Source organism: Marmota flaviventris, chromosome 11 (assembly GCF_047511675.1).
Source record: "Marmota flaviventris isolate mMarFla1 chromosome 11, mMarFla1.hap1, whole genome shotgun sequence".
In the NCBI taxonomy this organism is placed as follows: Eukaryota; Metazoa; Chordata; class Mammalia; order Rodentia; family Sciuridae; genus Marmota; species Marmota flaviventris.
The window spans coordinates 61,991,236-62,004,772 of record NC_092508.1 but is presented as its reverse complement, the minus strand read 5'-3'; the positions used below and the strand labels follow the sequence as shown (position 1 = coordinate 62,004,772).

Genomic DNA, 13,537 nt, shown 5'->3' with positions numbered 1-13,537 from the left:
AAAAAATTGCTCTTTTCTTTTGCCTTTTAAAAGAATATGGATTGTGCTCAGTTCCATTTGAAAATAAGCTCTATCTAGTCGGTGGACAGACTACAATCACGGAGTGCTATGATCCAGAGCAAAATGAATGGAGAGAAATAGCTCCCATGATGGAGAGGAGGATGGAGTGTGGCGCCGTCATCATGAATGGATGTATTTATGTCACTGGAGGATACTCCTACTCGAAGGGAACATATCTTCAGAGCATTGAGAAATATGATCCAGATCTTAATAAGTGGGAAATAGTGGGTAATCTTCCAAGTGCCATGCGGTCTCATGGGTGTGTTTGTGTGTATAATGTCTGATTAGATCTGCCAGAATTAACCAAGTAATCACTCTTTGGAGGTGTAGTAAAAAGAATGCAGATTTTGGAGTCTCTTACTTGTCACTGTGGTCTGGCATGTGATAAGAGATTGGTAAATTTTAATTCCTGATTGTATTCTCAAACCCAGTATTTTATGGTCAAGAAAAAACTTACATAAATATACAGATGAATCAGTAGGGTTAACCCCTATAATCTGTGCTTTTCAAAGGTAGTATGGAATATTTGACACTTGGTAAAGAACCTTTACATTGAATCTTTATCTCCTGGTAGCATCAGCACTGGGTGTAGGTAGAAATCATTCTTTATACTGAAATATGTCTTAAGAGCCTATGAAATCACAGGTAGTGTATCTTAAGGATTTTGTTTAGCTAGCAGGAATTTGAAATTTGAAGAGGGAATCTTCTCTACCTCTACAAAATCAACAGGTAAAAAATAATTTCCCTTTAGAATTATATAGAATGGGGACTGATTTTAGTTTTTTTCCTCTGTAGTGTATATAATTTATTGTTAGTATTCTTTATTTACTATCAGAGATATACAAAGTACTGTGCAAAAGATTATAACTGTTCAGAGTTTACAAACTAAAATTAAAAGAAGAGCAAGTCTGAAAATTTGTAGAGAAAATAGTCAAATATTTGCTGATGCTGAAGGCTATTTTTAATGTTCAGCTTTGATGTAAATTGCTAGTTAAGGGGTCTGTAAGCATGTTGGGAAATCCTTTTTTAAGTATAGATACTTTTCTGCATATAAAGTTGAACTTTAGAACCAGAAAGCGTGTAGATCAGTTGTGATATAGTAGAAAATACATTGAGGAGAAGAAATTTGCGTTCATTTTCTAGCTGTCATTAACTAGGTTTTGTGACTTGAGTCCCTGACCTATGCACACTGGCACTGATGGTTACAGATGTGTCTAGAAACAGATACCCGTAAGCCTTGAAGCTAGAGAGAAGGCCAGGGTGACTGAAGCCTCCCAGAAACACTTTTGTCTATCTTCCCTTGTGCCTGTAGCAGGGTCCCTCCTATACCTGCCATAACTTGAGATGAGCTAGGAAGCACCACTTAAGTTAATTCATAAAAACTTTTAGTTATTTGTGAGACCGTCTATTCCATACACTCCTTTTTTTTTTTTTTAAGAGAGTAATTGTTTTTCACTTTTAATACTGAAGTTTAAAACTACTTCTCATTAAAAAAAAAAAAACAGACAGACTTTTGGACAATCACTGTTTAGTTCATTCATTTCAGATGACATTTTACATAGATGCAACCCTTTGGTTGCATTGGGAATGCAATGTGGTACTACATAGCAAGGACCATAAAAATGACTGTATTCCTTGCTCCATAAATTCTATTTACAGATTTTTAAACTAAAGAATTATACAAGAAAAAGTAAATGCATGAAGATATTTGTGTCTGCATTATTTGTAATAGCAAAAATGAGAAAAAAATCTACATGTCAAAGAGAAAGTCAGCTAATAAAATAATGAAGTATACTGATATAAAAACAATTATTTGAAAGACTGTAGAAACATGGGCATGTCTATGATGTGATAAGTAAAATAAGCACAATACAAAACAGTATGTACAATCTGTGGCTGTGAAGTCTATGCATGTGGAAGGTAATATGCAAAATAAATTCATTGTGTTACTGTGAGGAGATATGGAATGATTTTTAATTTATTTAAAATTTTTCTTTAGTATTACTTTGCATTTTCAATAAAAATAAATGAATCACTGTCTACATGGTTAAGACTGCTTGAATTTGGGCCAATTGGGTTGAAGGACAGTCTGAATTAGTGAAACAACTTAATTATAGACTATTTCAATCTATAATTGAATTCTAGACCATTTTCTTGCTCTCAAGAACATTTAGTAATTAATGCTTACTAGTAATATGTTGCCCAATTGTGTTTTAGAGACAGATGAGAACGGTTGCAGTCACCTCCACCTCCTTACCTAGGTTCTGTAAAATTCTAAATCAACAACTCCAACCTTCTCACAGAATTCTTTCTTGAATGTTTCAGCTTCTTCCAATAAAACTCCCATTGTCATATTCAGAAAATTTATAATTTATGGATGCATAATAGGTCTCTTGGACAGGTTTGAGATCATGGGCCACGTCTTTTTCTTTAGTGTTCTCAAGGTCCAGCCATTTCATATACACATCCAGTATGGTTTTTTGTTGTTTTTTTTTTTAAATGCCAGGGATTGAACCCAGGGGCGCTTAACTACTGACCCACACCGATAGCCCTTTTTATTTTCTGTTTTGAAACAGTATCACTAAGTTGCTTAGGGCCTCAGTAAGTTTCTGAGGCTGGCTTTGAACTTGTGATCCTTCTGCTTCAGCCTCTCAAGGTACAGGGGACCATAGATGTGTGTCACCACACCTGGCCCTAGTATATTTTTTTGAAGGGTAAAAGAATAGTTATTTTTACACAAGAGCATTCTGGGGGTGATTGAAGCATCTTGAAAATAGATGCTTTGTGAGGATGCTTTGTGATCTGAGGCATTTAACTTGAGCTTCTAAAAACATTCCTTTTTGCTATTGATTTGTATGCCGAACAGAGGATTAAGGAAGGTACACAAATTCCTGTGAGTTATCTCAAGTTTCAGATTACTGCAGTATGAAAATGGAAAATATTTTACTGTATTTAAATTTAAAAGTATTGCTTTGGGAGGGCAGACACTTGTATAAAATAAAATTGTGGAGATGATTTTAAGCGTGACTTAATTAAGATGACTCTTAAGTATTCAAATTCTAAGAGTTGCTATTTCTCATGGGTTTTATTTTTAGCTGAAACTGAAAGAAAACATCTGGGGTGCTTGCTTAAAGGTATATTAATCTTTGTTTTCACATTCATGTAAGTGTATCTGTGTTATGAACTGAATGTGATCTCCCTTAATCCATATGTTGAAGCCCTCAGCCCCTTTCAAGGCTGTGTGTTGAGATAGGGCGAATACTTTATGGAAGTTCTTTTTTTAATATTTATTTTTTAGTTTTAGGTGGACACAATATCTTTATTTTATTTTTATGTGGTGCTAAGACTCGAACCCACTGCCTCACGCATGCTAGGCAAGCGTGCTACCTTGAGCCACATCCCTAGCCCCTGGAAGTTCTTAAAGTTAAATGAGGTCTTGAGGATAAGGCCTTCTTGGATCCAGCCTCCAGAACTGGGAGAAAATAAATGTCTGCTGCTTAAACAACCCAGTCTATGGTATTTTGTTATGGCAGCCTGAGCTGGATAAGGCAGCCTGCAAAGAAGACTGCCCTTTATCTGATGCCTTCAGGTGCCAGGTAACCCAGTAGTAGACAACCTGTTCCCAGGTTGTCTGTCCCCATCCTCCCCCATAACATATGCAGAGCAACCAAAAACACCTATTTTACCTATTTTATTAGCCTGAAAATGTTTGATGTTCAATAATCCAGCTTCATTTCTTAGGTCACAGTACACACAGGTTGGAGTTTCTTTCCTCCCAAAGACCATGTCTGCTGATGCTTGAACTCCCTCCCCTTGTGATCCTTACCCTTGGACTGCTGTAGCTTCTCATCCTGAGGTTTGAGTGAAGAGAGTTATAGAGAAGCTATTGTGACCAGAAATGGGGATGATGTTGATATATCTTGCTTCTAGGCCTTACAGTTCCATCCCTGTGTTGTCCATAGTTTGGTCATGTGAACCAGTAGACCCTTTTATTGTTTTGAGTTGTGATTCTGTCTCTCACAACCAAAAAAGCACAAACATGTCAAACAAGCTGGGCTGGGGATGTAGCTCAGTGGTAAAGCACTTACCTAGCATTCATGAGATCCTGGGTTTGATCTCCAGCATTGCAAGAAATAAAGTGTACAATTCAATCATCTTTAGTAAATATAAAATTTAAAAAAACAAGGGATTTGTCCCTTGATATAAACGTAAATATTTTTGAAGACTATATACATTTTCAGGCTATAACAAATTACCACAAACGTAGTCACTTAAAACAATGTAAGTTTAGGGGCTGGGGTTGTGGCTCAGAGGAAAAGGGCTCGCCCAGCATGCGTGAGGCACTGGGTTCGATCCTCAGCCCACATAAAAATATAAAGGTATTGTGTCCACCTACAACTAAAGAATAAATGTTTTTAAAAAACAATATAGGTTTATTATAGTTCTATAGGGTTGAAGTGGGGAATAGGTCTTGCTATGTGAGTATTAACAATCTTAACTATCTGCAACCTCCATGGCCCTTTACCATGTAGCCTGACATATTCACAGGTTCAAGGAATTAGGACATGACATCTTTAGGGGGCCACTTTTCTGTCTGCCACAGATAATATATTAAGTCTTATCCTGAATTACAGTTCCAGATGGATGAATTTATCTTGTGCTTTTCTTTTTTTTTTTAAATATTTATTTATTTATTTATTAGGCATAGATGGACACAACGCCTTTATTTTTTTTTTATGTAGTGCTGAGAATCGAACCCGGGTCCCACCTGTGCTAGCGTAGCGCTCTACCGCTGAGCCACAATCCCAGCCCCTATCTTGTGCTTTTCTGAGAAGAGATTCTAACAGGAGAAAAATAAAAAATAAAAACAAAATATGAGGGATCCTGAGAACTGAAAGGTACTGAATAGGTTAAAAAGGGGGGGGGGGGGCAGAAGAAAGAGAACAGTTTGACAGCTAGGAAGTAAAGCTCTATAAGAAAAGACTATTATTGGGCTGCGGTTGTAGCTCAGTGTAGAGTGCTCATCTAGCATGTGTTGAGGCCCTGGGTTCGATCCTCAGCATGACATAAAAATAAATAAATAAAATACAGGTATTGTGTCCATCTACAATTAAAATTTTTTAAAGGCAAGAATATTATTTTTATAAAACTGTATCACTACTGAAAAAGCTTCATTAATTATCACAATATCACAGTAGTAAAGAACATAACTTACTAATGTTGCATATTTGAAGGGCTCAATATGAAATTCCATATGTGAGAGATATTTATTTATTTATTTATTTTAGATGGACACACTGTCTTTATTTAATTATTTTTTTTTATGTGGTGCTGAGAATCGAACCCAGTGCCTCGTACATGCTAGGCAAGCATTCTACCACTGAGCCACAACTCCAACCCTTATTTATTTATTTTTGTGGTACCGGAGATTGAACTCAGGGGGACACTTAATCACTGAGACACATCCCCAGACACATCCCTATTTTGTACTTTATATTTAGAGACAGGGTCTCATTGAGTTGCTTAGCACCTCACTGTTGCAGAGGCTGGCTTTGAACTCACGATCCTCCTATCTCAGCCTTTTGAACCGCTGGGATTATAGGCAATAAATAGAGCATCACATAACTAATAATCCTCAGTAAAATCAGGGATACATAAATTACAAAAATACAAGAAAAAAATAACGAATTTCACATTGTAATAATTAATATAAAATTTGTAATGAAACTCTTCATGAAAACCAGGGACATTATCATAGTTTCTGAGTCTGAGTTTCAGTGCTATGTTGAAATTGTATGTCATGAGCTCTTAACTCTTTAGCCCTCTGAATTAAAACAATATTCTCTTTGGGGTTTCACTAGGATAGTGCTGAGCTTTGCTAAATCCCTGGTGAATATCATAGCTTCTAGTTCGTGACATCCTGAGACTATTCTGGATTAACCTAGGAAGAGTCACTGTAAATTGCACCTTGATGTATATACAGGATTGCCAGCATTTCAACTTCTACCTTGAAATTCAAACATGACCACAAGGTTGTATACCTACAAGTGCCTGCAGAAATTCTTATTAGAAATCTGAAATTACCAGTGCTGTATAAATCAATCTTCCTAGAATACAGCCAGTTATTTATTATCCTCCACCCCAACCTATACTGACCAACATTTATGAGGCCAACTGGCCTGTGTAATCTGTGAACACTTAGCAGAGCCTTTCAGATGTGAAATATATATTTCATTAGGAAGTCCACAGATAAATTCTATTTCTTGGACAATCCATTTATACAAAGTGGTATTTCTGGTTTCCCAGAAGGGTATTTCTGACAGCCCTTTTCTATTCCTTTAACTTTTTCCTCCTCCCACTTCCTCATTGTGGAAATGAGTCACACTTTCTTCCCAGTTGAGAGATTATAGGATCTTACAGACATTTGAGTATTTGGTTTGATGTTTTAAAAGATCTTTACCAATAAATATTATACAAATACAAATATCCATGTGAAACAAATATACTGCTTAATACGTTATTAAAAGGCAAAACTCATTTGCAGCTGACATCCTTGTTAGGAGACAAGACCTTGCCCACCACCCCAGACACCCTCCATGAGCGTCCCCAACTTTCTATAGTCATATTTTCATTTTCCCCCTGAATATTATTACCTGTATTACTACTTTCCTGTGTTGCAAAAAAATTACTACAAACTGATGGCTTAAGACAACAGAAATTTATTCTTTCAGAGTTCTGGGGGCAGAGGTCTGGAATCAAGGTGCCAGCAGGCCTGCACTGTTGGAGGCTCTAGAAGAACCCATTCTTCTCCAGCTTCTGATGGCTGGCAACCGCATTCCTTAACTTGTCGCCACATCAGGCTACATCATCCTGGGGCATTTTCTTTTTGTGTCAAATTTCCCTTTGCCTAACACTTATAAGGACACTTATCTTTCAATTTAGGGCCAACTGGATAATCCAGGATGATTTTCTCATCTCAAGATCCTTAACTTAATTACATCCTAATTTAAGATAACATTCATAGGTTCCAGGGGGTGGGAACAGCAGGGGGGTACTACTCAACTCTCTATACCACCCATGTGTAATCCCTAAACACTATTAATTAGCTTTGCTTTGTTTTATATTTTAGCCTTTTTATGCTATACTTCCTATCCATCTCTTATCTTCTCTCTCTCTCTTTTTTTTTAACACCTAGCAATGGATTTTTGAAGAAGTAGGATCATATATCTTACTTGCCCACCATTTTTTTTATTACATTCCTTTTGTGTAGTTTAGCATGTTCCTCTGTCCTCTGCATTTTTTTAGGTTCAAAGGTCTAAAGACCTATTCAGATTCAAGTTTGATTTTTGTTGTTGTTAAGACTGTTATGTAGGTGGTGATTGTGTGTTTGTCGAAAGACACTGCTTTTAGTGGCCATAGATGCTCAATACCTAGATGTGGGAAGCCATTCTCGCACGTGATTGGGCACCTCCCTGATTGGGTGTGAGGCGTTCTGGCCAAACTGTGTCAGAGCTTATTCCCACCCTCTCCAGGTGCGAGAGCCTGTCCGTGTGGGGGTGTGACTGACCGTTGATCCTGAGAGCAATCACTGACCCTGACCTTGGAATGCTGCCCCCCTCAACCTTCATTGGATGGAATTTTCCCCTGAATTTCTTGTTCCCCAATAAAAGGCCACTCCCTGGCGTGTTCTCTCTCTCTCTCTCTCTCTCTCTCTCTCTCTCTCTCTCTCTCTCTCTCCCTCCCTCCCTCTCCCCCTCTCCCCCTCTCCCCCTCTCCCCCTCTCCCCCTCTCCCCCTCTCTCCCCCTCTCCCCCTCTCCCCCTCTCTCCCTCTCTCTCCCTCTCTCCCTCTCTCCCTCTCTCCCTCTCTCCCTCTCTCCCTCTCTCCCTCTCTCTCTCCTGTTAGTCCTGAGTAAGCCTTGCTGCCCCACCTGGTGGTTCAAGGCGACCAGCGTGCTAGTCGCGTGGTGGACCTAGATCCTTAATTCATTAGAAAATGCAAAAATGGTGATTTCCAATGCTCTCTGCTCTTCTTGGTGTATTTGCTGAAATACTTGTATAAAAAGAAAATTTCCCTCATTTACTTAATGTTTTCCCAGAGACATAATTTGTGTAGGAAATGCAGGATAAAGGCTTGAATCTTGCCTTTGTTTTTTAGTTTGATAAATAAACCTTATAGGATGCTATAGACTTATTAGATTTATTGTTTTTAAAAATCATTATGAACTCATGGATTTGAATATACTTGGCATTTTTCAGTCCACTGCAGTTCCTCTTATTCATGCTCAATTTATTCTGTCATGAGCCAGTGGATGCTTCTGCAGATTTTTGTTTGTTTGTTTGTTCATTTTGTTTTGTTTTGCTTTATTTTATTTTGAGACATGGTTAAGTTATCCAGGCTGGCCTCAAGCTCATGAGCCTCTTGCTTCAATCTAACTTTTGAAAGATTGCACCACCATGCCAGACTTCCTAATTGGTTTTGATAGTTTCTTTGCTGTATGGTATAAGATGCTCCTAGATCATTTTGTACAGTTCCTGCCTTAAACATGGAATGAAGTGTTTGTCCGAGCAGCACTGGTTTCTTTTAGTGAGAAATGATATTTCAAGATCATAGTCTGCCATTAGGGGTGCTTATTGACACTGGATTGTTTATTCTTTCTAAGCCTAAAATAAAGTATGTAATAATAATAACTTAAAGGCAGGAGAAGGTTTATTAGAGTTAAAATTCTGTAAGGTTCAAGCAATGTTAGGGAAACGGTAAAGGCACCCTGGTGTTTGCCTAACCTCTTCTACAGGGCAGCTGGAGGCTCTTTTCCCCACAGAAAGTATCCTGGTTTTCAAGACCACCTGATATGGTAGAATTAGATTATGAGATTATAACTCATTTGCTTTATTCTACCACATGCACATGAGCATGTACACACACACACACACACACACACACACACATGCACACACACACCATTTTCAGAATAACAATACATGCAATGTGGTTATAAAATTTAATACTTTTGGGGCTGGAGTTGTGACTCAGTGGTAGAGCACTTGCCTGGCATGTCTGAAGCCCTGAGTTCTATCCTCAGCACTGCATATAAATAAATAAATTAAATAAAAGATCCATTTACAACTAAAAAATATAGTAAATAAATAAAATTTAATAATTTTGGATTTCTTAAACATTCCAATTTAGAAAGCAGCTGAGATTGAAACTGGCAAACTACCACCTGGGATTTGAGATTCTATTCAAGCAGAATGAAAGAATGATGAGGAATTCTAGCCAGAAACAGTAAACATGCAAAAAATAAAATAAAAATATAAAAGTTTTAAAGAATTTTGTTCATCTTTTTTTGTTTGTTTACTTTTGTGGTACTGGAGATTGAACTCAGGGGCACTGTACCACTGAGTGACAGTCCTAATTATTTTTAAATTTTATTTGGTGACAGGGGTCTCACTAATTTGCCACAGCTGTCCTCAAGCTTGCAATACTCCTACCTCAGCCTCCTGAGTCACTGAGATTACAACTGCATGCCACTGTGCCCAGCTGTTCACAATTTTTTTAAGGTCTTTGAAATATAGTCTTTATTTCTCTTCCATTTCTTCTGTCTTCAATTTCCATCATAAGGCCTTTGTTCCTGGAAACTCAGCCAAAGTTTATAGGCAGAATCTTCCAGATAACATAGGAGATCCAAATAAACACAAAAGAGTAATAAAATTATTTTCTGGTATGTTTAAGTAAATATATAAGCCTAACATTATTGGTTTTTAAATATGTCTATTTCTTCTTATGTGTCTATTTCTTCTTATATATCTACTTTAAAAAAATTCAAGAAAGGTGAAGTGGTACATGCCTGCAATTCCAGTTACTCTGGAGGGTGAGACAAAAGGATCTCAAATTCAAGGTTGGTCTGGACAACTTAATAAAACCCTGTCTCAAAATAAAATAAAAGGGACTGAGGGTGATTTTCAGTGGTAAAGCACCTGTGGGTTAAATCCCTAGTATTGATAGATAGATAGATAGATAGATAGATAGATAGATAGATAGATAGATAGATAGATAGATTTTGAGATAGGGTCTAACTATGTTACCCAGGCTGGCCTTGATCTCCTGGGCTCAAGTGATCTGTCTGCCTCAGCTTCCAGAGTAGCTGGAAATACAGGTGCACACAACCACAGCTGGCTTACAGAATAAGCCTAACTTATTTTTAAAGAACTCAGAAAGATAAGGTGATGGAGCCCATACCCTTTGTCTCCTTGAACAAGAAGAAACTTCTCTCAGAAGGCTTTTGGCAGGCATTGCCCATGTTCAAAAGCCCTTAATCCAAACATTGACTGAGTTTCACCAAAATCAAAGTACACAGCTGGTTTATTAAATCATCAGAAAGTTTAAACCAAAGTTGTGCCTGATAAAAAGATCATTTCTCTCTTGGCTGTATGAAATTTCAGTCTTCAAGTATATTTTGTGGCTTTGTATTCTTTATTTGAGGCTTTTGTCTTTACATATGTAAGATTTTGAAAAGTAGTTCTAACTGGGCATCTTTCCATAGTGACATCTGCCCTCTGTAAGCCTTTGTGCTTTTATTCCATAAGTTCTAAATAAAAATGTTTTGGGCCATTGAGCTGAAACTTTGAAATTTTTTTTCAGTGAGAAAGCTCAAAGTTTGATGAGAAAACAACTGCAAAAATATAACAAAACATCTGTGTAATAGCACAGTATCCTGTCTCTTAAATTCAGGATCAGAAAAAATCAAGATTCTTTCCTTTTCTTTCCCCTTTCTTATCTGTTAAAACCCCAAACATTTAGAAGACTATAAAAGAAGAGAAGGTAGAGTCATCTGTCCAGTTTTCCAGTGCCTGAGGCTCAACTTGCAAAGTAGCTTTACTTCTTCTGGAGGATACTTTACAGTTAGTCAGGAATAAGGATGGATAAGAAACCAGTAATTTTTTTTTTTTCATTTTATTTTGCACTGAGGGAAAAGAACCTGATACATTTAATATGTACCTGGTGCTAGGTGCATTTTATATTTGTTGCTTCTTAAAATCAGAAATAATGAGTGCAAATTCGGGCTGGGGATGTGGCTCAAGCGGTAGCACGCTTGCCTGGCATGCGTGCGGCCGGGGTTCGATCCTCAGCACCACATACAAACAAAGATGTTGTGTCCGCCGAAAACTGAAAAATAAAAAAAAAAAAAAATGAGTGCAAATTCAAAGCCAAAATCATATGTCTCGAAGTAGTATTGAGTACCATACCTCTTTCAAATCTTTTTTTTTTAAGACACTTTCTTTTTAAAGAGAGAGAGAGAATTTTAATATTTATTTTTTAGTTATTGGCGGGCACAACATCTTTGATTGTATGTGGTGCTGAGGATCGAACCCGGGCCGCACGCATGGCAGGTGAGCGCACTACCACTTGAGCCATATCCCCAGCCCTCGAAACTTATTTGCTAGTAGAGTGATCATAAATTAAGTGCTCAATGTTTTCGTCAATCCAAATGCATTTGTATTTATTTAGTTACATAAAGTGAAGCAATTGCCATAATTTTATTTATTTATTTGGTATTGAGGATTGAACCCAGAGGTGCACTCAACCACTGAGCCACATCCGCAGCATTTTTAAAAATATTTTATTTAGAGATAGGGTTTCATTGAGTTGCTATGGACCTCGCTAAGCTGCTGAGGCTTTGAACTTGCAATCCTTCTGCCTTAGCTTCATGAGCCACTGGGATTACAGGCGTGTGCCACCAAGCCAGGCCATAATTTTACTTTTTAAAAAACTCAAATTATATTTGATTAAATCAGCATGTAATTGTGTACCTAGGGGAAAATTCAAATAAAAACGTCAGCACAAGGAGAGTTATAGTAAATGGCAAATTTCATCTTGAAAAGTTATTTGTCTACCTCATTTTCATTTTCTGTGCTAAAAAATACATCCTGAGAGCCTCCTCTGTGCCAGGCCATGCTCTGAACTCTGGAAAACAGAGTGAGAAACTATTCCTGTTCTTAGTACAACCCTCTGGCAGGGCATAAAGGCAATTAACAGGTAAGTAAGCAGATAAGCTAGCTTTTAAGAGTGACAGTGCTGAAAGAAAGTAAACCACAGCTAAGAGAATAGAGTGGCTCAAGTGGGAGAGCATAAGAGGTTAGTTTCTCCAAATTGATTTTTTGGGGGGCGGGGGAGGAATGAAGCTTTTTAAATTTTATATTTGTTCTTTTTAGTTACACATGACAGTAGAATATATTTTGACATATTATATATACATGGAGTATAACTTCCCATTCCTGTGGTTTACATGTTGGGGAATTATACTGGTCACGTATTCGTATATGAACAGGAAAGTTATGTCCAAGTCATTCTACTGTCTTTCCTATTTCCATCCTCCCTCTCTTCTCTTCATTCCCTTTTTGTCTAATCCAATAAACTTCTATTCTTCCCTCCCCACCTACCCATTATTGTGTGTTAGCATCCACATAGCAGAGCGAACATTCAGCCTTTGCTTTTTGGGGAATTGGTTTATTTCACTTAGCATGATAGTCTCCAATTTATCTGTTTACTGGCAAATGCCATAATTTCATTCTTCTTTATGGATGAGTAATATTTCATCTCATATATACACTACATTTTCTGGGATAAAGCTTATTAAACAAAAAATGCATATCACGTCCCTTTGTGCCTAGTGCTGTTTTGGGAACTGAGCATAGAAAGTAATAAACATAGAAGATAAAGTCTCTGCTTTCAAGAAGCTTCAGACAATATACACAATGTAATATTACTCAGCAATAAAAGAGAATAAAAAGATGGCATTTGCAGGTAAATGGATGGAGTTAGAGAAAATAATGCTAAGTGAAGTTAGCCAATCCCAAAAAAAACAAATGCTGAATGTTTTCTCTGCTATAAGGAGGCTGACTCATAGTGGGGTTGGGAGGGGGAGCATGGGAGGAATAGACGAACTCTAGATAAGGCAGAGGTGTGAGAAGGGAAGGGAAGGGGTAGAGGGTTAGAAATAATGATGGAATGTGATGGACATTATTATCCAAAGTACATGTATGAAGACACAAATGGTGTGAATATACTTTGTATACAACCAGAGATATGAAAAATTGTGCTGTATATGTGTAATAAGAATTGTAATGCATTCTGATGTCATATATAAATTTAAAAATTAATTATTTTTTTTAAAAAGAAGCTTAAGACATTCTACTGATGGAGCTGATAATATGACAAATCAATGTATAATATGTGGCATCAGATTTAATGTGATGCCCCAGGGAGTGCTGAGAAGTGCTGAGGGTTATAGAATAATCTAGGTAGCAACTAGAAGCCATTCTTTTGTTAACTTTTTTTGTATGTTTGGTGCTGGGGATTAAACCCAAGGCCTTGTGCATGGGAGGCAAGCACTCTACCAACTGAGCTATATCCACAGCCCTCTTTTGTTAAATTTTTAAAGTGGTACCTATTATTCAGAATGGTGGGTTTCCTGATGG

The 13,537-nt window shown here is 37.3% G+C and overlaps 1 protein-coding gene across 4 annotated transcripts in view; it reads left to right on the top strand.

Annotated features, from left to right (window-relative positions):
- Positions 1 to 1,064, top strand: part of Klhl23 (kelch like family member 23) — a 34,934-nt gene extending 33,870 nt beyond the window's left edge. For all 4 annotated transcript variants that reach the window (XM_071619101.1, XM_071619102.1, XM_071619103.1 and 1 more), the window contains one exon: positions 34 to 1,064. In XM_071619101.1, coding sequence (XP_071475202.1) covers positions 34 to 344 — 311 coding nt within the window. In that variant the 3' untranslated portion in view covers positions 345 to 1,064. The remainder of the gene's footprint in view (positions 1 to 33) is intronic.
- Positions 1,065 to 13,537: the final 12,473 nt, after the last annotated feature.